General features: G+C 44.0%; 1 protein-coding gene across 1 annotated transcript in view; it reads left to right on the forward strand.

The window, feature by feature from the left end:
* The first annotated feature begins 3,392 nt into the window (after positions 1-3,392).
* ARIH1 (ariadne RBR E3 ubiquitin protein ligase 1) overlaps positions 3,393-17,941 on the forward strand; it is a 27,862-nt gene continuing 13,313 nt past the window's right edge. The window contains exons 1-7 of the mRNA XM_008943467.1: positions 3,393-3,459; positions 10,526-10,670; positions 12,507-12,599; positions 12,953-13,008; positions 16,162-16,228; positions 16,990-17,096; positions 17,591-17,633. Coding sequence (XP_008941715.1) covers positions 3,452-3,459; positions 10,526-10,670; positions 12,507-12,599; positions 12,953-13,008; positions 16,162-16,228; positions 16,990-17,096; positions 17,591-17,633 — 519 coding nt within the window. The 5' untranslated portion in view covers positions 3,393-3,451. The remainder of the gene's footprint in view (positions 3,460-10,525; positions 10,671-12,506; positions 12,600-12,952; positions 13,009-16,161; positions 16,229-16,989; positions 17,097-17,590; positions 17,634-17,941) is intronic.

The following is a 17,941-nucleotide window of genomic DNA, read 5'->3' on the forward strand; positions in this document are numbered from 1 at the left end:
CCAGTTCAGTTAAATTCTATTAAATTAAGGAATTTTGATTAGTAATGCTTCTTTGGAGAAGTCCAGACCTTTGCAGGGATTTGTAGCTCTCACTTGCACTGGTGAGCCTGAGCTAAAGACAGCAAAGGTAAACCTCTCCCATGAAAAAGGGTTAAGTGGGAACTGGATGAAGCATCTTTGAGACTTGGCTGCTTTGTTAACCTGCAAAAAACCCCCCTGGCATCCCTGTCGAAGGACTGTCTGTGTTGGTCTGGGCAGGGCTTTACGAGAATGTTTTGTTACTTGTGAGAGCATCCTGAGAATCCCAACAAAATGGCTGCTTCCCTTGGATTTCGCTCCTATCCGGAGATCCGGGGACTCTCGGCAAGCTCCCTCGTGTCAAACTGAAAAGGTGGCTGTTGTGAACCAGAGCTGCTGCTTCAGCCTTCCCCCAGCCACGCCTGCAGGGGATCTTTCACTTCTCCCTCCCTTGCCTCTTTGGCTGCTTGGCTTTGGAATGGTTTCATTTTTTGTTTCCTACAGAAAATACGCTTCGTAAAAGCACCTTTCTCCCTGCTGCGGCTTCAAGCCTAAGTGGTAATCCCGCCTGAGCAGCGCTGTAGCCTGCTCCTGGCTGATCTTTGTGGTATAAGAGTCATAGGCAGCAGTCCTGTGGTGCCAAGTGGGAAGCCCACTCAGTTTCAGAACAGAAATTATAAGGTATTTGTGCTGTGTAATGTGGCTTTGGTTCAGTACTTAATTTTTCACAGCACCAGGCAGAGCTGAGGGCTCACGCAGCAGCATCAGGGTTCCTGGAGAAAGCGGTAGCAGAAACGGTGTCAAAACAGAGCTTGAAGCATGATTTTGTTGTCTTTTGAACCCCATATGAGTGAGTTACAGCACGTAGCTGCTTGTAATACTGGCTCGTATTGTGTTGCTGGCCACACAGTTGTACCCATCTCACAAAACTACTGGTTAAACGTTAAATACTACATGGTGGATGTGGTGAGCAGCAAAAGCAGGCAGCCCAGCTATTTCTGGCAGCAGTTTGTCATGCTGCTGGGGTTTCTTTTTTTTTTTTTTATTTCTTTTTTTTTTCCCCCTCGCTTTAAATTAACACTTTGAAGCAACCACTGTGGTGAAGCTAAAGCCCAACCAGGCAGTAAAAACTACCCCTCATGCCTTATTTATGCGACAGTATGCTGAGCCAACAGTGCTGGGCTCTGGAGTATAATCCTAAATAACGTGTAGTCGACTCTCTGGAGTATAATCCTAAATTCCCACACTGCTGTCATGGGAAACCAGCTTTCTTTTTGGTGATGCTGGGATCTTTGGAGGGGTCTGATGGAGGGAAGCTTGGTTTGGAAAGCTGCAGTGCTGCTTCGTTGGGAAAACAGAGAAACCACCGATGAAACCAGAGCCTCTCGTTCTTTGTGTCCTTCAGTGAGTGGCATTTGCTTGATTTGCTTTTTTGCACTTGCTAATCACTGCAGACCACTTTAGCTCCTGATTAACATGACACAACTCACCCTTCAGCGTGGGGGGAACCTGTCTGTCATCTTTGAAAAGTCAAGCAGAGACCCCCCCTACCTCAGTTGACTCTTAAGTGATCAACAGGTATTCCCAAAAGCCTTCACAGAGTGCCAAGTGGGCTGCTCTAGCAGAAGGCAGGACAAGAATTCAGGCTCATTTAAAGCAGTGGTGTTGCTTGAAAGATTCAGAAAATACTGTTTCTTTGTACAGACGGCAGATCTCTGGGCTGAGTGAGGAGTGCTTGTAGTTGGGAAGAGCTGCACACCAATGCATCAGGATGGAGATTTTCTAGAGGGAAGATCAGTTTGTTTACCAAACTGTATTTTCATCTTTGATCACTTTTTCCATACACCTTCTTGGTGGTAGGACTGACTGGAAAGTTCAGTACTGCAGTTCTGGGGCAGGCTTTCTGCTGACTGATGTTATCAGAAAGCTTTTTCTTGGTTTTTCTTCTCTTTTGTTTCTCACCTTTGCCTCAAGGTAGATGTTTGGCATATCCATGTTGCATCTCCACAGTGAGGTCTAGCTGAGAGCTACAAAGAGAGGGGAAAAGAATTCCCATCAGAGCAGTGAGCTAGTTCAGCTTGTCCTACAGGTGTACCATCAGTGCTTTTGATGCAAGAAAGTGGATAAATCTGCCCCAAAATGGGCTCGCCTCCCATTCGAAGAGGGGGCCTGGCACCACGTTTTCACAATACAGAGCATTTGGCAATACCGATTTCTGGATTTTCTGCCGCAGGCTGTGTAGCAGATTTGCAGTACCAGCTGTTTCTGGAGCTCCACACGAACCGAGTCAGGGATCTGCTCTAACCTATCTAAAGCTCCTTTCGTTCATGCGGGCTGCTAGCGTGGACTAGTGAGGAGGCTGAGGGTAAGGACAGGGTGGGATCACTGCTTTGGGTGGCACCACCAGCTTTTGGCAGCTTCAAGCTGTAGCTGTAGCCCACGGGCTCAGAAAATGACGTTGCTAGTTTTTGTCCTACTTTCCCTGTTGAAAGTTGGCCCCGAGGCAAACTTCCATTTTGGTGTCAAATGGCAAAGTACACGGGACCTTGCCCTTGCTTCAGTCCTGTGGCAAAGGTCCTAAATCTGAGCCTGGAGTGCCTGGATTTAGGGAATTAAAACGTGGCTCTGGGGTGTCACAGGAGCCAGATGGTTTGTTGCATTTCTCAGCTCACACAACCAAACTCTTGGGTGATGATACAAGTGTAGGTGGAAGAAAAATTTGTATACAAGTGAAAACTGTGTACAGCTTTTCTTTCTGATCCTGTTTCTGACCTTTCCAGGCTGTATTTCTTGCATTAGGTGTATCATTGGATAGTATATTTTGGCTCTCGGGCTGCTTCAGGAACATCTGCAAACTTCACAGGACGTCATCTTCTTCCATTGGCAGCTGGTTCCTTTGTGGGAGAGTTTTCAAGCCCAAGTGTTTTGATGGTCAGGGCTGGGACAATCAAGGAATATTCTTGTTCTGCAAATTGTGGGGAAGTTGTGGCAAAAGTGGGATGGTTGCCATTAGCTCTTCCTGCATTGGATGACCGTTCTGGGTTTACAATAGGCAAGCATGCTGGACATGGAGATGCTGGCACTTCAACATCTGTTGTAGTAGCAGGAACTAAGCTGCTCCTTAAGTCTTCAATGATATTCTCCTTTTCTGTAGATATTTTGGTTGATAGAAAAATAATTTTCAAAAACTTTCTCTCTGTCAAAAACTATTTCCCAGTATGTGTTAATACGTATTGTCTGCATGGATTATGTTATGGGACACAAGGGTTTCCCCGTGTGCTTACTCAAAGCTCTCCTTGGTGTTCTCCTACCAATACAGCAACTTGGTCAAGCTGTTAGTCAAGGATTTCTTTATTTTCTGTTCTTTTTCTAGAATCCAGCGACTATCACTCGAATACTGCTTAGCCATTTCAACTGGGACAAAGAGAAGCTGATGGAGAGGTAAGTGGCCACCTCAGCACACAGCCACGCTTCAGACCTGTAAGAGATGTTCACTGTTGGATGAATGTGAGAATGGGTGAATGAATGCACAGTAGGTACCAGGAGAATCCCATGTGTAAGCTCTTGATGGTTCCTCTCAGACTTTACCAGCTATGAGTGGCTCCTTTTCTTAAATTTAAGAAGGGCTGTTAGACTTCAGAGAAGTTTGGAAGATAGTTGCCCCTCAGAGGAAGATGCGCCTTCCAGTTAGAACACATCCAGGTGCAGGATTTTGACAGGCTCTGGAAAAAAGCAAGAAGAGACAGGTTCCTCGTTTGGGGTTGAGGTTTGGTTGCTCTTGCATGTCATTCCAGCACGTGTGTTTCTGACATCTTAGTTTGTTGCTGTTGCCAAGTCTAAATTGTTGTTGATAAAGGGTGCTGCTGAAGCGCATCTGCCTTGTCTTCATCTCTGCAGCTCTAGGCTTTCTTTTGTGTGTCTGGAAATAATAGCTTGAGTTTTGCCTTGCCCTCCCCCTCAGAGCAATTTAGAGTTATTTCTCATCTTTGATTCCTGGCTTTTGGGGAATGTTGCTGGTAAAGGTCCTTCTTCAGTTTGTTATGTAGTGGAGGCCAAATCCAGCTATCATGAGATAAAGCCCGTAGGCTCATGAGTTTGCTACTCTTCATGCAGGATGCAAGTGTGGAAGAGTAGCAGATTTTCAGTCTGCTATCAGATAATTTCAGAATGAAATGTTTCTACTATCCCAGGCTAATGGATTTAGGATCTTTAGACCCCTTTGTGTAATATTTTTTTGGTTAGAGATGGTACTCAGGTATCTCTTTTGGCCTGGATTTTTTTTTTTTCCTGAAGTGACTGTATTTTTAAAGTTTTCTAGTCTTTGCTTTATTTTTCTACAGATTGACCTCCTTTAGATAATGTTGGAAGCACAAAAGCTTTGTGTTACAAATATAGTCACATTGAGGCTATTTCACTCTGACTACAGCTGCTCAGCGTTCTGCTTTAGTCCCTTCTCTACAACATGTGTCTGCTCACGTCTTTGAGTTTCTTGTGCTGGTTCTTTTGGTCAGGCTAAAGTTCACTCTCCTTGGCTACCTCCATCTCACTTTGAGGTACCTCTAAATAAGTGTATTGAAGTGTCATCCCTTTATTTGGTAGATTCCCCCCCCTTCTCACTCGAAACCTTGTTTGCTAAGGCTCCCATCAATTAAATAAAAAATGGGCTGTGAGTTTTTAAAAAGAGGGTTGTCAGCCACTTCTGTGTGAGGTATTAGTGCTAAGGCTTTTATAGTTTCCAACCAAAACAGTTTTAAGAACGTGTAAATATTTACAAATTCCACAGGTAAACATTTACTCTTGGTACATATTCATTAAAATACTTACCTTAATTCTATAGAATTACCCCTGTGAGTAATCTGTGTCCCTTGCTTACGCAGACCATTGCACTTAAGTCACAGTTTTGGTGCTGGCTGACGTCCTGGTGTAGAAGAAAAACAAAAACATTTTCTCTCAAGTACCTGTTGCTGCTTTCTGTCCCTTCGTCATGGGAAGAATTTGACCCAAGCTTCAGATGGTTTCCATGAAACCCTTTGCAGTGCTCTGCTGACTCTGAGCTGGAGGCTGAGGAAGAGACCAAGAGCTGCTTCTTGGCATTCAAGAAGATTTTGTGATTGCTGCAGTGATAGGTTAAGACAAAGGTGGGAGGCAGGTAGTCACTGCAGTAGCCAGGATGCAAAACAATCTATTTGAAAAAGTGATAAAGCTGGAAATGATGCCCTGAGCTTGCTACATGCCACATCTTTTCATGAAGATAGAAATTATTCTTATTTAGAGGACCATGACAAGCTGATTAAGCACAAATTTAGGCTTGGCTGTTGTTCAGAGATCACTTTGGAGACTTGCTTGGTTCTGTGTGTGTCCAGCAAACATTATTGCAGCAGTTAGTGTAAAGGAGCTGAAAAACCCCAGGGAGCATTCATGCTGAGGTGGAGAGGCATGCTCTAATTGGGGAAAAAAAAAGTAAATTTCAACACTTCTTCTAAAGGAAAACTCCCCCAAATGAGATTTTACTTGAAAGTAACACTGTCCATTCACTGTGTCTTCAGTGTTTGACTCAAAGTCTTGTGTTGAAATGTCCAGCTCACTAAGAGCTGGATTCGTGTGCTGGCTCACACAGTATTTTTTTCTGGAACAGCATTTGAAACGTATATATAATTTTTTTTTTTCCTGAAGGATTCTTGCTTTAAACAGTTGAACTGCTATAAATTTGTCCTCTTTTATTCCTAATAATTATTAGGAAGACTTCCCAGGAAATTTCTGTTGCTGCCTGCAGTCTGGGTGGGTTTAGTGCTTGCTGAACTGTAATGTTTGGGTGCAATTTTTGATGCTAGACCTCCTACCAAGTCAGAGCTTGCTTAGTGATGTATATTTAGAGTACCTAGGCAGTGTCTGTTTTACCTTAATCCATCCTGAGTCAGCATGACCTGACAGGCACAGCCTTATCAAACTTTGCCTGTAGTAAAGCAGATAAACAGAGTGGCTTAATTTTTTTTTTTTTGGTAAGCGTTGATCTTGGTGAGGTCTGAGCTCCTGAGATGACAATTTCCCTGTTTTAGAAGGTGAAAACCTCTTCATGGCTTTTTTAGTATCGTTATGGATATTTTTAATAAGAGGGTGGTTATTGTCTTTGCCAGCCTTGTCCTGGAATAATTGCATGGAGTTATTCAGAGGGCAGATCCAGTACAGGTATTTATTCCACTTCTGATGAGGTAATAACCTTGGTTGAACTGCCCTGTCCCACTGGTGAAGCACTGATTATTTGACTGTGTCCCCAGATAAAACTGGGAGTTTGGGGAGGATTTGTTTGCAGCTTGGAAGTGGGTAGCAGAGGGAGTACTTGAGTTCAGCTTCTGATACTCTGCACACCTTTTTGGAAAATAAAGGTGTTAACTATTGTTTTCCTCTGTCTCATGAGCTTGGTTAATAGAGACAGGAGTCTAGCAAGTGCAGATTGACCAGGTAACCTCAGAAATAAGTGTAGTGCCTTATCTTAAAACTTCATCTTGATTACCTTCCCATTTACTGATAGCATCTATCCCTCCTTGGGGGAGTTTGGAGAATGAACCTCCTCTTGTGATGAAGAGACTAAAATGCAGCTCTCCTGCTTTGTGGTAATTTTTTAAAAAGAAAAGTATTTCAGCCTGTAACCACAGGCCCAGTTTAATCGCTGACATTAAAGTGAGACAGAGGTGTACTGCAGTCCCTTGTGGGCGCTTATCTTGGTGGCCACATGCCTCTGAGCAGAGGGTGGATGCCAGGATGGCTCTGGTGCCTTGGCTGCTAGCCCAGATTGCCTCTTCCCCTTACGTTCAGGGTCTCACTTCTCTGTAGGTACCTGGCTGTCTACTTTCCTTTGGGCAAATAAGTACTTAGCACTGTTCAGCAGAGGCCAAACAGGTCAAAAATCTTTTACTGTGACTCTGCCAATCCTCTGACATGCACAAATGGCTCTTTCACTAAAGCAAATGTCCCAGAGTATCTACTAGGAGCATTTGTTGTCAGTGAAAAAGCTTTTTATCTTTGCTAGTCCCTTCGGTAGGATTTGATTATGTCTGGAGAATCATGATGAGGTGGTTACCAACTGCAGGAGGAAATTTTGAGGAAATAAAGAAGCTGACAGCTTGATCCCTCTGCCAAAAACACTTGATATTATGGATTTGGTGAGCAGTGAAGAAATTATAGAAGAACTTGAAAATAATTTGCTGATGTAGCTATTCATTTTAAAGTAGAAGAGACAACAACTTTGTGATGAAGAGAATGTTTTCTGAAAAACTAATAGAAGCAGTTGTAAGTCAGCTCCATTGAGCAAAGTCTTGTGTTAGTTCAACAGATGATAACATTTCTCCAGTATCGGAGGTGCTATGGTTGCTGAATATCTGCATTGCAAAGGGAGAGGAGGGCAGAGGATTTGTAAGGCTGTTAGAAGTGCTGTGCCCTTCCCCAAGATGAAAATAAGAACTGAGCTACCAAAAAGCAACCCTTTAATAGCGACAACTTGAGGAAAAATCCAGAAGACCCTGGAGGAGGAGGAGGAATAAAAATCCAAGACCCTGGAGGAGGAGAGAAAAATCCAGAAAGCCCTGGAGGAGGAGGAATAAACCAGAAGAGCGAGGAGGAGGAAGAAGAAAATCCAGAAAACCCTGGAGGAGGAGGGGGGGGGGAATGAAAATCCAGAACACCCTGGAGGAGGAGAAGAAAATCCAGAAAATCCTGGAGTTGTGGAGGAAGTGAGGAGGGAATTAAAGGATTTTCCTCCCACCAGAGATGGTAGCATGCAACTGTATTCTATAAAATATGGGGCATACGTTGGACTTAGCTATTAGTATGTTGTGCAAACAGTTACTTTGCTCAAAAGGGAGGTTGCAGACTAGGTGGAACCTGTTAGTAAGCCTCTTATCAGTTAATTTTGGGGTGAATGTTTGTTAGTGTTCATGAGTGACTTGGCACAAGTCTCTTTTGGAGACATTTGGTTCAGAGGAGGATACAGGTGTCAAAATAGTTGACAGTTGGGAGGATGTTGGTACAAAATGTCACAATAGGTCCAGTCAACACAGAGGGAAAGGAATGTTTTTCTTTAAGTAGAGGTTACAGTGGAACTGCTAACATGAAGGAGCTCTGGAGAAAAGTAGGCATCGTTTGGACTGCATTAGGTGAGATCTGGAGGAGAAAGAGGTGAAATTGTATGAGATTGGTGAAATCTTAACTAGTTTTGCTTTTGCTTTGGGCTGCTTGGGTTCAAAGAGGATGGATGGAAATGGAACCGGGTGCTTGAGGAGGTTTGCTGGAACGGGGAGGTGGAGAAATGTCATGTGAGAAGCTTATCTGCTGTGTGTGGAGAGGCAGCTGCAGCTGCTGCCTGTGAATCCCTTGGCTGAAGACCATGGGAAGGGCAGAGGGAGATGTGCTGAACTGGCCGGTCTGTGTTGGTGCTTGAAGAAGTGGAATAAAAGGCGTGGTGATTGGAACTGGGCTGTTTCCAAACCATGGAGGGAACTGGAACAGGCTTCCTGCTGGGCCCTCAGTGTGTTTGCGTAAGGAGTGGTGGAGCACTTGCAGAGGTGCTGGACTTTACTCTGGCGTAACCATTGGAACTGTGTATTTTCAGGGAGATCCTGGTTTTCGTCTGCATTTCCTAGATTTCTTAATTTTCTTCTTGCCCAGTGAATGCAGCATGGGTTTGAGCCTGAGACACTTATGTGCAAATATTTGTGGAAAGGACTTGCTCGGCACAGTGGCACAGCAAAGCAAGCAAATGCTTTAAAAAAAACGCAACAGTGTGTGGAAGGAGAGAGACCCAGCACCCTGTTTGTACTAGTGAGGTTTACAAGTGGCAGTCCCAAAGAGGGGAGTGAATATTTGAAGCACAAAGAGTGCAGCAAAGTTAAAAAGGCAAAATGATTTGGGACTCTTTGGGAATACTGCAAGATGCGATGGTCAAACCAGAGGTGCTTTGGATAGGTGATGTATCTCAGGCATAGTCCTCTATCTTTGAGACATACCTGGTAACTTCTATCCCTAGCAGAAACTCCTGTTTTTCTTCTATCTGTTGACAAACAGCAGCTTCTGGTTTGTGATGAGTTTAACTATGTGCTTGGCAGGGACAGTTGTCTCCTGGGAGTAAATTTGCTGGTCTTAAATCTAAGTGACTGCATGATGGTCAAATGTGGGTTTTTTTCCCTAGATTGGTGCCACCTTACTTGGATGTAACTTGATGATGATGATGCAGGGGGATGACTTGTTTACTGGATTTGAATGGGGGATGTACATGCAGGTCAGGTTAGCTGGTTAATTGTCAGATTTAATTAGTTCTTTGCAGCTGCTGCAGGCTGGACAAAGATACGTGGTGGCTGGATGGTGGAAGGGTCTGACCTGCCTGCTAATGATTCTTTCAAATCTGGTCCTCTTCAGCAAGTTGAAGAGCTTTCTGTAAGCCTGTAAACCAAAGCAGTAATTTTTTTATTTTTTTTTTTTTTTTTCCCCCTGAAGGGAATAGGAAATAGAAAATGATCTTTTGTCTTCCCTCCACCCCAGCCAATTTGTATTCCTCCTTTCCGTGAGTTACCTAATCCTTGGAAGCACTGTAAACCTGGAATTGTATTTTCTTGGAAGGCTGTTAAAATACCTCAGGTAGAGAGGAGACAGAAGCTATGCCAGTGGCTGGGATTTTTATCCAAGAAGTGGACTCTACAGGCTTTGGCCGTGGGCAAGCTATTTAGTGTGGAACTGAAGACTAGCCCAAGTGGAGATGAGAGTCCAGCCCTAGCAGGGGTTGTTCCCAGACTCTGGAGAGGACTGAGGTGGGTGAGAGGCAATCCTGCAGTTGCCTGAAGTGGAGACTGGTGACCAGGCATAAACGCTCCATCAGCTGAACCAAGAGTCTGCCTCTGCTGATGCATTGCTCCTTAGACTGGAGAAGGAAGGGCCAAAACTGAAGTCTGGACCTCTCTGGGGCACACTTAGTGTAGACTGAGTGCACAAAGGAAAACATGAAAGAGGGGAACTAGGGACCTGCTGAATCACAAGCTCTGACTGATTGCTGCTTCCTGCCTCTTTGATGTTGTGGTGATTAGAAGATGAGGAAAAGAGGGAAGGCTCGAGCTAAAAAGAGACTTAAACTTGGGGGCATCAAAGCTGTGCTTTAGGAAGGTGTCTTGATGCCTGGGCTGTGAAGCAGGACCCTCTCACTCTAGTTTCTTGTCCTGGAGTTTTAATGCAAAGCAGTTGCTGTGGAAAATCATGAATTAGTTGAAATGCAGCTGAAGAATAGAAGGTACCTGAATTTTCAGGAGCTAGAATCTGAGATGATGTCTGATGTCCCCCACCTCTGTGGTCAGGGCCGTGTTGCATTATAATAGTGAAGAGTTTGTGAAAAGTAGTGGATGTGTGAAGGTTTGGAAATATTAAAACCAACTTTATAGGTTTAACTCCCAAATAAGATTTTTTTTAAAAAAAAAAAGACCTTTGAGGGCAGGCAGTTAAATTTTTATACCCTTTATGTGTTATGCAGGTACTTTGATGGCAACTTGGAGAAGCTCTTTGCAGAGTGTCACGTAATTAATCCAAGTAAAAAGTCTCGAACGCGCCAGATGAACACGAGGTCATCAGCCCAGGACATGCCTTGTCAGATCTGCTACCTGAACTATCCAAACTCGGTGAGTACCTGGCACCTGAGGGGCTCTCTGAGCACTAATGCCCCAAATTTCACAGCCTGCAACGTACCTTTTTGGATGCGGAAGGACTTGGTGTGCAGAGCAAAACATACGGAAAGCACAATGGGCAAAGGGATTTACTGAACTGGAATGACCAGAGGGACACAGCTTATAGAAGTCATAAATAATGATATAAAATAGGAAGTCTAGAGTAAAACTGACTTCCTTTTTAGAGAGTAGCTGCAAAGGGAAGGTGGTGCTTGCTCTGCATAAAGGGGTGCTTGGGAAAAAAAAAGACAGGCTTGAGAAATTGTTTGGCCCTCTGCGTGATTCTAAAATCCTACTGTTTAATTCCCTGAGGATTTTCCATGTTAGGTAGTAAGGAAATAATTTTGATTTTAGGCTCTGCAGCATTTTTAATAAAGCAGGAGAAGGACTGAAGGGGGAAAAATGGAAGGAGACATCTTTAGCTTCCTAGTGTCCCTCTCCAGAAAAGGTCCTCTTAGAAACTTCAAATTTAGATTTCATGTGGATTACAAATTATAGGGTAAGTTATTTTTGATATCTAACCTAAAACCTCAGCTTTTAAATCCTCTTGCAATAGTTTAGTTTATTCCTACCCCTCAGAAAAAGCTGTATTTTTTTTTTTTTGAGAGCCCCTTTCAATCTCTGAAAAGCTGAAGAAATTCTGCAAGACTTCTCTTGAGACTCAGTCCCTCTGTGTCCCTATGAACCAGCATGGAGGCCCAATAGTTATTTTGGGTGAAACCCTTATTGGTGAAGACAGGAATTGAGAGGGTCATGGCTTTGCCTACCTCCTCTCCTGCATCTCACCCTTCATGGCCTACTTCAGAGCAAGGCTGCTGGGTTGGGGGTGTCAGGAGAACACCATGGTGTTGTCCAAACAGATGACTTTGTCAATGTTGTCATCATTACTGAAGGAAAGGAAGCTTGAGTGCTTCAGCACTCAAATCCTCAAAATCCTGAGCTTCAGCATCAAAACATAAGTGAATCCTAGTTCACACTCCCAGTTAGATGAGCAAAATGGTCAATGTGGTGGCTGTGATCTTGAGTCTAATGGTTAAGGAGGCAGTTTGGAAAGAACATTTTCTTAAAATGGACTCTCCTTAATTGATAGCATCCTGCTGTTGTGCAGAGGATACCAGGGTTCTTTTGTTTGTGGAGCTTCACCCAAGTCCATGGTATCAGGGTGGGGCTCTTGTTTTATCTTATTGGCTGAGAATAAGGTGGTTTGCAAAGCAAAGCCATCGTAACCTGCACAGTGAAATTGGTGAACTATTGAAATATCATTTGTCCTTACCCTCTGAGCATGAAAGAACTTCAAGATGACCCAAGAAAAGTAACTTAATTCCCGTCTTCCCTAAGCAGTGTTTGCTCCTCCAGCCCTGGAGTTCAATCCCAGATATCTAGATGTACTCTGTGTAGATGATACATACACGGATGAAGTTGCCCTTGCTGCTGTCTGCAACTGCTAATTAATACTGGATTTTCTTCAGTAATTTATGCCTGCCAATTAGGATCTTCACTGTCTTCATCTGATGAGTGTCTAGGCTTCAAGGGGAAGCTTACCAAACAAGTTGGGAAACTTTATGCATACCTGGACAAGCTGGAGATGTGGGCCTGTGTGAACCTCATGAGGTTCAACAAGGCCAAGTTCAAGGTCCTGAACCTGATTTGGAACAGCTCATTATGGATGCAGAATAAAATAGTCACGTCTCCAGTTTGGGCTGGGGGATGAAAGGGGAGCTGCACAGGGAAGTGGTCGGGTGAGTCCACGTGGTGGAATGATACCATGTCTAGTGTTTTTTGTTGTTGCAGTACTTTACTGGCCTAGAGTGTGGACACAAGTTCTGTATGCAGTGCTGGAGCGAATATTTAACTACCAAAATAATGGAGGAAGGCATGGGACAGGTAAAACATCACCTCACCTACCCCTCACGACTTATTTCTGGGAATTCTGGAGAGGAGAGGGAAGGACAGGGGCAAAGTCATCCACACTAAAGCTTAAAAAAACCCACAAGAACAACCATGAGACCTAAGCCTCAAAGCTTGGGGGGCTGCAGTCTTTGTCCTGGGGGAAGCTACATGGAGCTAGTAGCTTTGCTCTGGGTGGGAGGAATCACGTGGTGACACATCTGGGATGTGTGGTGGAGTAAAGGTACTGTGCCGTGGGTTGTGGTGAAATCTGTTGTTTGGGAACTCTTTGTGATGCCAAAATAGGGTAAACACTGTTCCTTTTATGACTTTTTGGGCTTTTTTTTCAGACCATTTCATGCCCTGCTCATGGCTGTGATATCTTAGTTGATGACAATACTGTTATGTAAGTATCATGAGCTGCTACCTATTGGTTTTCCGCTCTTCTTTTTCCGTTTGTTAGTCCTGTGCCATTCAAATGTGATTAAAAAAAACTGCAACATAGAGGCTGCAAGGCAGCACACAGGTCAGTCTTGACCTCTTGTGACAGCAGCATGTCTCTTAATTTCTTGAAAGTTTAGCTGGAAGTAGAAAAGGTCTGAAAACCCCCTGCCACAGAACTTGGAGGGAAGACTCCTCGACCCGTTTGGGCATCATGACAGCAGGATAAACACCAGGCAGCCCTTCCAAACCCTTTTTAGCCACTTTGTGCATTTTGTTTCCTTTGATTTACGTAGGAATTTAGGACTTCCTACCTAGGTCAACCCACTGGTTCACCAGGTCCTATGGCTATAGTTAATAGGTGAGTCAGAGGAAAGAAGTCTTGCATCTGGTGTGGTGCAGGGTGTGATTGATGCTCTCTGATAGAAAGCAATTGACCCTCAAACATGAGATGTGCTGAAGCTGGTATGTCAGCCTGGGTCACTTTGCTTATTAAGTTGTCCAGCTGTAGGATGACTGCTTGTCCATGGTGGAGCTGTGAATTCCACCAGCTTCCTTTACTTTTAGATTGGGTGATGTTATTGCATGAGTAATATCCTTCATCCTTCTGAACCTTGATTAAGATAATTTTAATTCTTCATGCTCAGAAGCATCTAAATAGAAGCTTATTCTGTTACCTTATTCCTTCCTTCCTGAAGTCTGACTCACTCATTGATACTAATTTGCTGGGTTTTATATCGGTTGCTTTCAGATGAGTGATTTCCCAGATTCCTCTGCACCAGTGGCTCCACGTTAGTCATGAAGCGTAGGCTGCATAGAAGGGGAAGTAGCTGAAATGTTGCCATGCCCTCGTTGAGGGGTGGTCTGTAGGGTTCAGGGGGTGGAAACTGAGCTGAAGTTGGCATAATACCCTCAGTGACTGGATGGAGATTTTTGTTTATCGGAGTCTGAACTCGTGGTGTCAAACACTCTCAGCAGGAAATTTCTTGAGGTTTTTCTTGATGGTGACAGTTGGAAGAAGCTGTTCAAATAGCACATGGGAAGCAGGATGGCTGGAATTCTGTGGTGGTAGCAGTAGCAAGGAAAGGGTGGAAGAAGAGGAGAGCAGTGTTGGTTTTCTTGTTGCTATGGCTTCTGTTGCTATTGCTTGCTACCAGTAGGAGCTCTGCCTACCCTTGTGTTGCACTTCATGGCTTTTCTAGCACAGAAAACCATGCCACTGGGGTGGGTCTCTGTGGTTTGCACCTCGTGCCATGTGCTGTGGGATTCTTCCTTGCCTAGAAGTGGCAGAGGTAGATCTCTGGAGCATCTATGTGATAAAGCAGAGAAGTTGCCTTTGTCCAAGTCAGACTATAAACATTTAGTGAAGGTAAAAATGCACCTTTCCCTGATCGTACCAGGAGTACCTGGAATGTCTGTGGGAGGGAGGTGGCATTTTTTGGCCAAAGCCTGATGGTTTTCTTTCAAAGTAAAGATGGACAACTGTGGAGGTCTTATGAAATGGTATGAGTCAAAATGTAAGTAATCCCACCTGGAATCTGCACCCTCTTCCGTGTCCTTAATTATTCCCTTCTTAGGTCTTTTCCTTTTTATAAAAGCTCCTCCAGCTCTAGGTTTCCAAGCTGCAAGAACCTTATGTGCAATGTATAGAGACATCAGTTTCATCAAAGGAGATAGGCCAAGTTAGTAATTTGCTCCCTTCTCCATGGAGAAGGACCCTGAGAGTCTTGGTAGTTGAGGGAGGTTCTTCTCCCCTCTGTGAGGCCACATCTGGAGTACTGTGTCCAGTTCTGGGCTCCCCACTTCAAGAGGGACACGGAACTACTGGAGAGGGTCCAGCTGTTGAGGTAACAAAGATGCTGAGGCGACTGGCTATGAAGATGCTGAGGGAACTGGAGCATCTCTGAGCTGATGCCCTGGAGCTGAGCTGGGAGCCCTGGGGCTGTTGAGTGTGGCAGCTGATTACACAGACCCAGTTCAGGAGTGAAGCTAACATGTTTATTTTTTGCACGGATGTGATTTATCTACTTTTTACAAGCAAGTCGTGGCAAATCTTCGTTGGTCCCCTGGACTTCTGTGGTGGTCATGGTGACTCTTCCTTGGTTCCTCACTCTCCTTGAATGGCAGAATCACACACTGACCATGCAGAGCAAGTTCTCTGCTCTACTTCCTTATCACATCAGCGTGTCAGCCTGTCCCAGGGTTCATGTCAGCATGTTGGAGCCTGGAGCAGGCTGCCCAGAGAAGTTGTGGAGTCTCCTTCTCTGGAGAGATTCCAAACCCACCTGGACACCATCCTGGGCACCCTGCTGTGGGTGACCTGCTGGAGCAGGGGGGTTGGATGAGATGATATCCAGAGGTCCCTTCCAACCCCACTGTTCTGTGATTCTGTGATCTTACCTCAAGCTTTTTGTGGTCTAATAAAGGACTGCTGCTATCTCTGGATGAATTTTTGAGCTTGGGTAGTTCCAAACTTGAGTTCTTCTGACAGCTCAAGGTTAAGGGTTTTCTTTAAGCAGTTTGCTTTTCCAACCTGGCTCCTTTGAGTTTTCTTTTTGGAGAGTCTTTTTAAAGTCAGTGTTGTTTGGCACATCCTCTATGATGTTAAATTTAAATTGGTTTTGGTTTTATGGCCAATAGATGAAAACAATGTTAAGTTTAAACTTAACAGCATTCCCCTGAAACCCAGATGACATTAGGTCTACTCAGGTTAACAGCACAACTGCTGTGCTGGAGCTTTAGAAAGGAATTTGCTGCAAAATGTGCATGTTTAATATAAATGAACTACTTAAACTGGGATTCTCCTTTTGTTTCTTGGGCTTTTCAGGAAAACATTTTGAAATAAAAATCCCCACACCAGGGTTCAGTTCATTTGACCTGCATGAGGTTTTTGTGAGATTCTGAAGCTCATATGAGAAGTTAAATAAAATATTTGAAGTTCTCGTAATACTATAATAAATGATCTAACAAATCAGTTGAGAATGGGTAAATAAAAAATGCACCTGCAAGTGTAGGAGGAGGAATCAAACCCCTTTACCTGGCTTAACTTACTGGCTAAATACGGAAAAAACAAGTTTTCTACTGTGATAACTTGTCTGTGTTTCTTCCCTTTCCACAGGCGTCTGATCACAGATTCCAAGGTTAAATTAAAGTACCAGCATTTAATAACCAATAGTTTTGTAGAGGTGAGTTCTTATTTGAAAATTTTTATGGCTTCTAGGTCATTGTTTTCTCACATGCACCAAACCAGACAAGTGAGGCTTGTTTCTAACCACAGAGCAGTTTTTTGAGCAGTTTCTAATCGTGTAACTACTAGTTGGAGGCTTTGCAGGGGTTATTTTATAGCCTGTTTAGTTACAGGTGTAGTTGTAGGAAACTAGAAAAATCTGGAGGACGAAAGACTTAGAGATAGAGCAAGAGAAGACAGTGCAAGAGCTGTTCAATATATAAAATTGCTTTTAACAAAATACTGATAGCTTTTGCAACCTCAAAAGCAAAATAAAGTTGGGGAAAGGTACTTTGGGAGATCTTTGCACTGTCTCAAGTTTCCCAGTTGTACTTGTTCAGATTCACTGGAGAGCCCAGTAGGTCTTGTTACTGGGGTCAAACTTCTGCTCCTTGCTTGATGTGATATGTGCTGTGGTTTGGGGTTTTTTTTGTACAGCACTGGAGCTAAGCCCATACTGCAGGCTGTAAGACAAACAAAAGCCTAGCAGTGCAGACCCAGCTCTGGCTGCAGGAGAGCAGGAACAGGCAATGAGGTGATGTTTGAGGGGTGCTAGAACATGGTGCTTGTCCAAAGCTGCTGTGTGTGCTGTGGGAGAGGTCTTGGGCTGTGGCAGCAGTACAGCAGAGGTGGGAGTTGCAAACAACTCCACGGGTGCTTTTCTCACTCTTCTTCAAGTGTCCTTTTTCTAGCATGTTTTTTTTTGGGTTTGTTTTGTAGTGTAATCGACTGCTAAAATGGTGTCCTGCCCCCGATTGCCACCACGTTGTTAAAGTCCAATATCCGGATGCTAAACCCGTTCGCTGCAAATGTGGACGTCAGTTTTGGTAAGAACAATGGAGTAAAAGATGTGGATGCTGCTTTTTACTAACTACCTGGAAACACAACACAACTCTTGATGTTGGAATGTGGTTTAGATGGTGGGAGAAGTGCAGGGTGAGTTTCTGATGCTGAGACAGGATTAGGTAGAGCTGATTACAAAGCCCATCATGATGCCGTGATTGCTCTTGTGGGTCTCCTTGGACATGGAGACAGATTCAGCTTTCTCTGAGGGATGGCCTTCAGCTGAGTGTTTTCAAATTAGAAGAGGTTGACTGCAGGCACTGCAGAGAATTGAAATGCATTGAGATATATACTGCTTGGAAATGGCTGTTGAGGGATTTGAGGATTTGGGGTTGTTTTTTTTTTGACATGTATAATGTTTCCTTAGGACTTTGTCAGCAGAACAACCCAAAAGAAAACTTCCACAGTGCTAATCTGGATAAATAAAAATATAATCATCTGCCTTATTTGCTTATTTTCCCCCTTCTTTCCCTTGCAGCTTTAACTGCGGTGAAAACTGGCACGATCCTGTTAAATGCAAGGTGAGCACGTCCAGGTTCTTTTCGAAATGCATAATTTGAAAAAATTTAAATTAAATATATGGGCAAGATGTAGAAAAGAAGCAGAAGCTTTGGCTTGTTCACATCCGGAAGCGTAGTCGTTCACCTGTCTGGATTGTAGCCTGAGAAGAGTTGGTGAATGTTGGATGACTCAAAGTTGGGCCTCGTGGAGGAACTGTGTCTTAGCCAGATGGGGAAATGTCTGGAGGAGGAAGCTCTAACAGCCATGACCTTCTGGAGAGGAATGAAGGTGTTTCAGGAGTGGGTGTTTCACTTGACAACAGGCATTC

The sequence above is a fragment of the Merops nubicus genome, unplaced genomic scaffold, assembly GCF_000691845.1.
Source record: "Merops nubicus isolate BGI_N331 unplaced genomic scaffold, ASM69184v1 scaffold16667, whole genome shotgun sequence".
NCBI classification, from domain to species: Eukaryota; Metazoa; Chordata; class Aves; order Coraciiformes; family Meropidae; genus Merops; species Merops nubicus.